Source organism: Contarinia nasturtii, unplaced genomic scaffold (genome assembly GCF_009176525.2).
Source record: "Contarinia nasturtii isolate CC-2019 unplaced genomic scaffold, AAFC_CNas_1.1 Cnas_scaffold_1240, whole genome shotgun sequence".
Taxonomy (NCBI): Eukaryota; Metazoa; Arthropoda; class Insecta; order Diptera; family Cecidomyiidae; genus Contarinia; species Contarinia nasturtii.
In genome coordinates this window covers 2,063,241-2,074,110 of record NW_022198581.1, presented here as the reverse complement: position 1 = coordinate 2,074,110, position 10,870 = coordinate 2,063,241, and the positions used below count along the sequence as shown (strand labels likewise).

The window sequence follows — 10,870 nt, the reverse complement described above, 5'->3', positions numbered from 1 at the left end:
GTGTTGTTTCGAAATGTTGTCCGATGCTGTTGTTTGTTTTTCGAACTGCATCAATATGGGTAAGAAAAATTCAAAGAGATGTCACCACTTGTGTCATGTACATGTGTCAAAACCATTCTAAGGCGCAAACGAAAGCGTACATGTTGAAGAGATTCTGAAATCTCGAGTTATTAGTGAGTTTGCTTTTGCTACGAACGCATCGTTTCCCATCCAAATGGAGAGAAACATGCATTTGTGCACACAGAAACAGAGTAAGTAATTTGTGTTGTGTTTTTTTCGCAAAATTATTTATGTAGTTAAAAATAGAATCGTGTTTCGATGGGAAAGAAGTTTATTTTTACAATTCATTGGGGTTTCTTTCAATCGAAATGTTTTGTTTCCCTTGTTTTCCCATTAAAATTTCTAACAAAATCGGTAAAAATTTCAAATTAAAAATTATTTCAAACATATTGCATTTTCATACTTTACAGTTAATCTCACTTCCAACACTTATTGAATTTTCGTTTCGATTGCGTTGTCTCTCTGTTTAAAAATACACCACATTTTTTTTTTACCTGTGATGATATCATGTGGTTATAAATTCATACCATTAAAAAACCATAACACGTTATATTTCATTTTAAACAATGCATTTTATGACGAAATTTTCATCATAATTTCTAATGAATTATGTGGTAAATTTATTCTATTCAAACTCATTTTCCACTGTATTTTTATAAATTGCGACTAAATAGATATTATTTCATCATGTCGAATCATCAGTGAACTGTGGTCTCTTGCGACACTTTATTCAATAATAATGACTCAAATATAGAGCCAATTTGATATTTTATTCTCGTTGCACACACCGTTTTTGCCTCTATATATGAATAAAATTGGATATATAATTTATAGTTGTGGTTTGTTCGCTTTATCCATACATATATGTATGAATAGTTTTACTGTATCTCATATAAAACGATTGAACTAAGAACAGCGACAAAAAGAGAAATAAGAGAAAAATCGGAAGTTGTGTGTATGAGTTTTGCTTCATTAGGTTAGCGATACTGTTTTTTTATTTTTTCATTGTCTCTTTTCAAACGACCTCAACGGTCACATTATTTTTTATGCCAATACAAAATACATCCAGATTGGATCGTCACATGGTTTTTTATAGAATAATAACGTATGTACGACGCATTTCGTCGTAAATGTATACCATGGTAAAAGCTGGTACCAAATATTAGTTCTTCGTTAACGATTTTACAATTGTTGCTTTTTTTTCAATAGCGCCAATATACATATGTAAAGGCACAGTCACAAAAACCGTTTCGATAGATAAGTATAAGTATCATTTGGTGTGGTTGGGTTCTTATGCACACGAAGGCAAAACTAGCGAAAAACTGGTTTGCTCACAAATCCATTTAGCACTTACATTTCAAAGTACAATCGAGTGTCTTTTTTTAATGAACAATTGAGTTTTAGAGTTTTGGTGTGACATGTAATTTTGCCTATTTTAATCTTTATATTTTGAATAATTCGAATGTATTTTTTTATAATATGAAATTATAATAAAGTGTGTTTCATTTGTTTTACAGATAGCGGTTGCCAAGCAATTGGTTTTGGACGCAAACATAACTGTTCTTTACCATCGTCATCAGTTTGATGCGCACATAAGAGACAATTCAAGCAGATGCACGCTTGCACATCGTCGAGAAACGTGGTCGCCGACCACTGTTAACGGTTTGGATCCAATATGGAAGCCAGCCGCGTGCAATCATAACGTCGAATAAACGGTTAGTTTCTTGTGTAATAAGTTTTTGTTTCGTCTTATGTTTTGTGTTTAAAGTACTGTAAGGTGATATATACCGATTGATTTTCAAATATTGATTGTGTCTTATCTTTTTTTTTTGTATTTTGAAAGATGGCGGCATCATCTGCGAAGAATAAATGTGATATGGCTTAAAGCAAACAAATGTTAAAGTAGATAAGAAAAAAAACATTGTTGTGGAAACATATGGAAACCAGCACACATGCAACTCACTAATCAGCATTGAAACAAAAAAAAGCACGCAATTGGTACGTTAAACAGGCATTTATTAAAAAATTTATTGATTTTTTTTTTTCATAAATTGAATTTGGTTTCTTCGAACACACATTTTATTTTATTTTTTCAACTCATGATTTTTTATATTTTCTCTTTTCAGATGCAACTGTATGCACAATGTTCACATCCGTTTATCGACCAAAAGAATAATGACGCAACTCTTTTTGAGTTCAATAAACCGTACAAAACGACGTCGATGTGCAGATAGACGGCGTGCAACAAAACCAAGATAATTTTTGAGTTTAAATACACATTTCTTACATCTCTTTTTTCATGACGTTTTTCAAGATCTTTGGAGAGAAAGTGTGTCTGAAGTGTATCATCAAGAGTTTCAACCACGACCCAATCCATTCATATATTTTCGGCACGGAATTGCCCAAACTAATTGATGCATCTGAGTCATTTCCGCACAATAACATTTCTTGTATTCAAATGTCGGTCTTTTTGGCTTAATCAATCATGTGATGAAATCAAAGCAAGCAATTGTCGATTAATTCCTGTTCAACTGAATTTGTTTGTTGTACCATACAATAACAACTCTCACAATAAGTGGGATGATAAGTTATATCTAATTGTATCTAATCAAGGCTTTTCCGAAGGAATTCAGCTTTTTCAGCGATTAGGAAGTTGAACTTTTCAATAATCAAGGCAATCGATATTCAAATGGATTCGATTATTATACCATACCACTATAACTCTTACGGCAATTCGGTATCATCCAAGTATCTAATCAAGGCTTTTCCGAAGGAATTCAGCTTTTTCAGCGATTAGGAAGTTGAACTTTTCAATAATCAAGAGAATCCATATTCAAATGGATTCGATGGTTATGCAACACCACTACTACTCTTACGGCAATTCGGTATCATCCAATTGGTATAAATCAACAAAACAAAGCAAGCAATTAGAGGGTATACTGAAACCGAATTTTGCAGGCAATGAATTTCATACATTAATTTTGGATTGTGAATACTCTGTGAATGTTTAGTAATTGACATTAACACGAGTGTACTTTCAACAAATTGTTGAATGGTAATCGCTACAAATTTATCGTCCATCTTCAATAATTTTGTCCATATTGTTGTGCACACCCAATAAATGAACGAATCAATATTAAATTGAGCTCTTCTGTATATATTTGAAAACATCCATTACATAAATATATCCGCATGGTCTAAATTCTCCGAGTCTTTAAAATAAGTAAAAAAAAAACTAGCCAATAGTTTAAATTTAAAAAAAATACACAAGCTTTGCGTGATACTCGCTGGCTGTTACATAACGTTATGTTCAAATTCTATAAACGAATACTAATCGGGAGCAAATTTTTCCCGCATAAAAAGCTTCTTGAAATTTTAAATGTACGAATAAGACAAATTCTTGATTCAAGTGGGTTTTCATTTGTCGCTTGAGATATTAATTTTAAATATTCCTTAAATTGTTTCTGGCATTTATTTTGTTCTAAGCAACGATTAAGCCCTTATCGTTGTCTTTGCTTTAGAGTCTACTTTTTGTTTTATCATATCGAGTTTTGTGAAGCGCTGAACAACTCATATTCGTGCAATACTTGAGAAAGCGTTCATTTAATTTCAGTGAGCATGTCATTGAGACGTTTCATTTTCACTCATTTGTTACGATCCACTAAACCAATATAATTTCAGCAATCGCATTCGCTGGACTTATTCATCTGTACATATGTTACTGGAGACTACCGAAAACACGATTTCATTGTGCCTGATAATTTTGCTGCAAAATATGAAGCGGTGGTTTCAATCGACTAAGGAACTCGATTTTAATTCTCAATTAATGGACTTAAGTTATAGTCGTTTCCAACATTGATTCCAAATGGATCCAGTCTAATTCTTTGAGCTAATTTATATTAAAAATGATACAACTTAAGTCCCATTTTATTGATAAATATGCCAAATTTGGGTTTAAATGGCTTAAAATCCGGTATTCAGTCCCAAATCCAATAGTCAATCTGTCAGTTCCTTTAAGTCCCAGCCTGGAAAATATTCAAGTGGGTTTCTATTATTTTCAGATATCCGAACACGCCATTTAGTCAATTTAAAATGACGCAAGTTAAGTCCCAGTTATCGGACAAAATATGCAATCAATATTCATTTCGGTATCTCTTTTTTTTAATGCTCACTTGATATTTGATGAATTTTTTAATCTAAATAATTCATATTCGTGCAATACTTGAGAAAGCGTTCTTAGTTGGATAGTTGTTCAATACGAAATTCGTTGTTAATATTCAAACCTTATTCGAAAATTCTTTATTTAAATAATACTTGAAAAAGCGTTCTTGCCTTCTTCATTTATTTTGGTCACTTGTGGCCATTTGGTCAATTTAGACTTCATCTAAATAATTCATATTCGTGCAATACTTGAGAAAGCGTTCTTTGCGATCATATTTAAAGTTGTTAAATCGGAGATCATATTCGAACCGTACTTTAGGTATTGAGTACTGCGTAGCTTCTTTTTCCATTTCCAATTGATTCATAATATATTTAATAAACAAAACATGGAAACAAGGTTTTCTTGGTTTCTGAGTTAAGTTTCATGCTTCGGATACGGTATATCCGTATAACTATAGCAATATAAAGAAAAAGAACCAAGATAACTAGCAATTCCAGAGAATTAATTCTGGAAAATGCATAGAAGTCTTGACTGTTCTTTGCGGACACCGTTTTGTGTAAATTGTTTTGAACAATGTTTATTGTTCTCTCACGTGCTGTACGCTATTTTAAACACATTCTTTTTAAAGAATAAACCGTTCGCGGTATCTTGGAAATTGGCGTAAGTTACAGTCGTGGATCGTATTATTACTGTCAATTTTTTTTGCAAACGCTAGAATGAGACTGAAGCAATTTTCAAACAAACCGTAATTGAAGCCCATTCTCAAATCGAACAATATCTTTTATTCAAATCGGAAAAACCCGCACATATCAACCGAATTTTAAATTTAATTGACGTACCGATAAATGCTGGAATGGAATATCGATGGTTTGAGTACATAAGCGAGTACGTCTTACTATTGTTGGTTTGAAGTTTTTTCTCTTGGAACATTTCTCTAGCGTTTCGTCTCATCACCGTCTCCAAGAATACCTTTGACTCGTTGGTATTTGTCAAAATAGGTCTCTTCAATAAATGTATATATGCTAGTGGACGAGGCTATTCAGCGTCACAATTTTCTTCTTACTTTTCTGCTTCGTGTTTACCCAAATCTGATGGTGAGTTCCGGAGCTGTTCATTGCCTGCCAATTCAAATGATTTTCTACATTAAATCATGATTCTCCATGTCGGTTGTGTCATTAATCAGACTCTACATATTGCCTGCCGATTTACTTCTCTGTTCTGATACCATGCAGTTGTGTCATAAGATCCGACTCTGCATATTTCCAGCCGAACGTGCTACGGTTATTTAACCACACAAAAGTTATTTTATTACATCGAACTAAATTGCTTTTTTTTTAATTTACTGAAACAATCGTTTCATTGATTTTCCCGTAATCGACGATTGAATTGCATATGTTTGAGTTGAGTTTTAAATAGTTGCATCATAACAAAGCATGCATCGTTGCATTAAAGCCTCTTTATATGGTATATTTATTGAACCTTGATATGAGAATTCCTTATGCTGTATTGGCTGTATATGATAGAAAATCTACCCGTGTGTCATGAATAATTGTCATTGTTGGTAACAATAACAGACACACTTTTGAAATGTCAACATTGACTCATATATAATAATAATAATAATAATAATATTGTTTATTCACCGCCAAAACGGACTGAATCATAGTTTGTGTTTGTACATAATTTATACATGTATTGGTGGGAAAAAGGTATAATCATGATGGATGCCATCTGATCTCCGTTAAAAACCACATCTTTTAAATAATAGAGTATAAAAATTTTCAGTTTTCATCCATGCCGAATTCAACATAGAGTCATTGAATTTGTTTTTTTCTGTTTTTTCCATTTTTTTAAATTTTAACGATTCAGTCTCTACGCTAAACACTTTTCTGAAATTTTTCTATTTTTTTTATATTTTTTTTCTAAGTCACATCATTTTAATTTGTTTTTTTTTTCATCTACTCTGATGAAAACTACTGACATTTCAATTGTTGGTTTTTTTTGTTGATTTCCTGAAGACATCTGTTACATGACTTAAATCTTATTTTATTTTCTATTTATTACTAATTCCATAATTTCAAAGAAAATAGTTACATCACATTAATTGAAATGCCAAATAAAGCAAGCAATCCCAGTTGTTTTAAACGTCGAATTTACACTTTGCTAGAAGAGCATTTGATATATATGAAAGTATGTTTGATAAATAAAAGAAATGGTGTAATTTAAACTCAAACCAATGGTGTTTTATTCCAATTGAAACTGTTTTTTTTTTAATATAGCAGGTGACAAACGAAAAACTTAAATGAAAAAGGTATCGTATCGAATTGACAATAAAAAAAAGTATCAAGTCCATCCATTCTTATGATAAAAATAAAAAAAAAATCTCCTCAAAAATGTGCATGCAATGCGCCAAACAAAACATAAACTCCATCAATAGCCGACTGGAGATGTCGAACCTTTTAAATTGATAGCTACGTCTCGTAAAATATGATGATATTAGTTCTTGATGTCATCACTTTTCATCATTTTTAAATAAACAATTTCGAGTTTTATTCATGGTATTATATCAAATCTAATTATAAACAATTTAAAAAGACACCAAAAAAATTCGACAGCCAATTGAATAAAGAGTAAATTTCTTTGTATATTTCGAGTTTTTTTTTTTTTTTTGAATTCATTTAAACTATTTTACAGTATTGATAATTCTCATGAAAATTCATTAAAATCAATTGATTTGTTTTACAAGAGCATCCACTTACCAATTTTATAATTCTGAGTTAACTATTTTTCGGTTTTGTAACACTTTATCTATTTATAAATATCTAAGCTAAAATGTTAAGTACAAATCAATAAGAAAAACTTTCTTATATTTTCCAAGTGTTACCTTTTTTGGTCATATACATACCTTTTTTTCTCATCATTATTTTTTTGCTTGTGGAAAAAATACAGTAACGTTCATTTATCTAGTGAGTTCAATTAGTTTCGATTTTAAATATTTCCTGAACAGTTTCGATTACAAATTTATTAAATAGCTTATGTAAATTGGTGGTCCAGAGAAAGAATAAAAAAAAACATGCATCTTGTCAAAACTAGATTAAATATAAGAAAAATGTTTATTTAAAAAAAAGAAATCATATTAGATTGAAATGAAAGTGATTGAATTGTCCATTTTACTTTTAAAGTTTTATTAACCATTGAATTTCCAAGTATAAAAATCATATTGTAAAAATCAAACAAACAAAAATTCAATAAAATGTTACTAAAACTAATATATAAAATTGATAATTGTATATAATATATTATACATAGTGTGATAAAAATGAGAGTTTTATTTAGTGTAGTGTTTAGAATTGATACGTGTAAAATATAATTGCAAGTAAAATGTCTTGATTTTAAAGGGAGTGGTTCATGGCGTGTTCAACATTATCACTGCTGACACCTTTCAATGCCATAACAATGTTGTTTAGATGCTCTTCCGAATATGGTGTTCCCTTGAGCGTCGTAACGACCGGAATCGAATCATAGTTCGGTACATTCAACGTAATGTCTTCAATGAGTCCCTGTCGCCACAAATAAAAATATAAATGATTAGTATTTGTTTACAATGCATTGATCAATTTAACTAACCGCATTAACGGAAACACTCAATTGAACGTTGTGATCTTTTTCGTCCGATTTCAATTGTAGATCCTTTTGAACGGTGAACTTTGGCGTTTTTCCATAGCACCAATCCCAGCTCATAAAACTGTCGCGAATTTCCATCAAGCCGGGAAACCATTTTTCAGTTGGATTGATCAATTGGAATCCACGTTGTTTCATCATCAAATGTCGTCCACCATCATGCAATTCCGTTGCAGATGTTCGAAGAAATTCATATCTATTCGTTGAGAACAAAAAAAAAATTTAAAAAAAAATCTCGAAAAATTGAAGAAAAAAACAAAGACAACGTTTTTCTTACCCAATAGCAGACAGAAGCTGCGGAAAATTCACGTGACGATTAACATCGACTAAATTCTTAACTGGTGATCGTACGGATGGTGTTGCTTTTGTCACAATATCAGCCTGTCGAAAATATTAATTATTAAATTATGATCTTCTGAATAAAGCGTTACTTTTACTTGCCTCATCCTTAGCAAGAGCATCTCGGATGTGATTTTTATTGCTGTCGACAAGCAACGAACAGTGATGATAAGAATTTGGTTGTCCCAATTTTGCAGCCGTTCCAGATATCTGTACCAAGAAAAACACAATAATTAATGTCAGACGAGAGACCAATTAAAAATACAAATAATCATCACAAGGAAATGAAAGATAGATGCCACTAAAAAATGTTTTTACTATGCTCGGAGATATTTTAATTACAATGTGCGTACATTGACTTCACACAATGCAAGTATCGAAGAAAAAAAAATGTAAATATATGTGTGCGTGTGAAAAGTCAGCATTGCACGAGATGTAGATTGATCGCATGATTTTTATATTGTTAGTACGTCAATCAAATTATTTTAAGCATGTGTTTTGCTTCATTTATTTTTTTGTTCATTTGAGAAATGCACAAATAAAATCACAATCAAATCAAAGAGGTTTGATTTGATTTTTTTTTTGTTTCGCTAAAATTCCATGGCATGACAATGATGAAATAGTGCTGTATTAGATGAAATATACAGCTTCATATAGCTCATCATATTACCATGTATAACCCGATATACATTTACCAAACATATTGAATATATAGCGAATGTGTCGCAGTGGGTAATAATACAAAGCAACCGTATACTTATATTTCCAGGTTTCGTTACAAAACCAGCTATTGAAAAGAAGTTTTAAAAATGACGAAAACCCGATGGATTTTCAAAATTTAGGGGAAGTTGCTTATGTACGTATACACATAGAATATATGCGTAACGAGCATTCACTCTACGAATATCGTAGTATCATGAAACGAAACATATGCTGTTCACGATGTACTTGACTGATCAGAATGTTCTAACCAACAAAACATGAGCATTTATTCTATTGCGTAGATATTTTTGTGTTTACCTTTTTGTCGTTGATTACAATATCGTCGCGTGTTGATATATCAGCTTTGATGCCCCATTCCCGAAACAATGCACGCGTTATAATATTCAAATTGTATGTGCGATTGTATCGTTCGCGTGGCGTAAAGAAAGTCATGTTCAAATTGCCCCCATCATGATATACAGTACCGCCGCCACTATTTCGGCGTGCCAATGCAATGCCCGCCTTTTGTATATTCGATACATTTGTCTCATTGAATGGATTCTGATGTCGGCCAATAACAACACACGGATCGTTCGAGCAAAGCATTAAAACATGATGATTTGTTAAATCAAAATTACGATAGAACCAATCTTCAAGTGCTAAATTTGTGAAAATATCATTCGATTGCGAAATGAAAACGGATTTTTTGATTTCACTATCCGGAATTGATTTGATGGCCGATGATTTTGATTTTGATTTTTGGTTTGTTTCATTCCCTTTACCATTCACAGTCGCGGTCGAATTATTATTGTCATTCGATGATAATGTTGTGGTGGTCGAGTATTTATGTGCAACATTCGTTTTCTTGATGCGTTGATAATTCGCTTGAAATATTCTAGAAGCATTCATTTGTTGAGACAATGGCGATAGGTGGCCAATAACCGAACGGACTTTTGTACCGCAGTTCACGAACAATGTCGATGCCATTTTTGTATATATGTGCGTCTACTTTCAATCTTAGTTATTCGTAGATTTTCGATATGGTTTTTTTTTGTTCGTTCGTTTTCCGTTGTTTAGAAAAGCGATAAAAACGCACCGACCTCGTGTACAGCGTATTTATTGATGAAACGTTAAACAAATGCTGTGTATGGAGTCGTCGTCGTTCTCGTTTCTTGTTTGTTCGCTCCTTGATTATGTACTTTGATCCCGTCGAATTGCGCGTGTTTTCGTTTTTTTTTCCTTCAAACGATCAGATCGCCGCGTACGGATGCGTTATTTAATTGAAAATGTATTTCAATAAGCGACTTTACGAGACTGTCGAATTTTTTTTATATTTCTTTGTTATGGTTACGCAATGTGAACTATGAAGCAAGGTGCGATCAATACCAAAACAATAAAAAACTTTATTTCATCCACGTATCAATTTCACCTTATTTTTTTAATATTTCGATGTTGATGAATATTTTAATGCAGCGCAGGGCAGTAAAACGTTATAGCATTGCTTAATCAAACACAATTTAATATCTCATATTCAATTGTCTTAACTTTCAATACGTGAAATTTTTCATAGAAATTTTTTTTTACTTAAAAGTCTTGTTTTTTTTTTAATTTCGGTCAAATGAATTGTCCAAATCTTTGGTAATCAGTCAAAAGTCTTAATAAAAATGAGTAAACTGCTGTTTTTTCAACGACTAGAAGTATGCAAACACCGATCGCACTCAATAAAAAAAAATGTTTATGTTCCTTTTCTTTGCACTCAAATTATTGGAGTTATTAAAAAGTTTTAATATACACCGTGGAATTAAATTCGAATACGATTTGAGGTTGATTCTAAGTGTTTTCGTGTGCTCTTCACAATTCTCAATGTGTACCAGCATGCATACAGACAATGTCTCTGTCAGATGTTGACATCGAAATCAGGTATTC

The 10,870-nt window shown here is 31.9% G+C and overlaps 1 protein-coding gene and 1 long non-coding RNA gene across 2 annotated transcripts; one reads left to right on the top strand and one right to left on the bottom strand.

Moving 5' to 3' along the window:
• The first annotated feature begins 147 nt into the window (after positions 1–147).
• LOC116344970 lies at positions 148–6,455 on the top strand. Its single transcript, XR_004201473.1, has 4 exons — positions 148–251; positions 1,578–1,775; positions 1,904–2,058; positions 2,187–6,455. It is a non-coding gene; the product is annotated as an uncharacterized LOC116344970 (long non-coding RNA).
• A 1,072-nt stretch (positions 6,456–7,527) lies between these two features.
• Positions 7,528–10,791, bottom strand: LOC116345304 (lipoyltransferase 1, mitochondrial). The gene is made up of 5 exons (XM_031774553.1): positions 9,263–10,791; positions 8,345–8,452; positions 8,181–8,284; positions 7,850–8,099; positions 7,528–7,782 (listed from the first exon to the last, which is right to left on the bottom strand). The coding sequence occupies exons 1-5, from the start codon at positions 9,929–9,931 to the stop codon at positions 7,615–7,617; spliced, it is 1,299 nt and encodes a 432-aa protein (XP_031630413.1). The 5' UTR covers positions 9,932–10,791; the 3' UTR covers positions 7,528–7,614.
• Between the last annotated feature and the right edge of the window lie 79 nt (positions 10,792–10,870).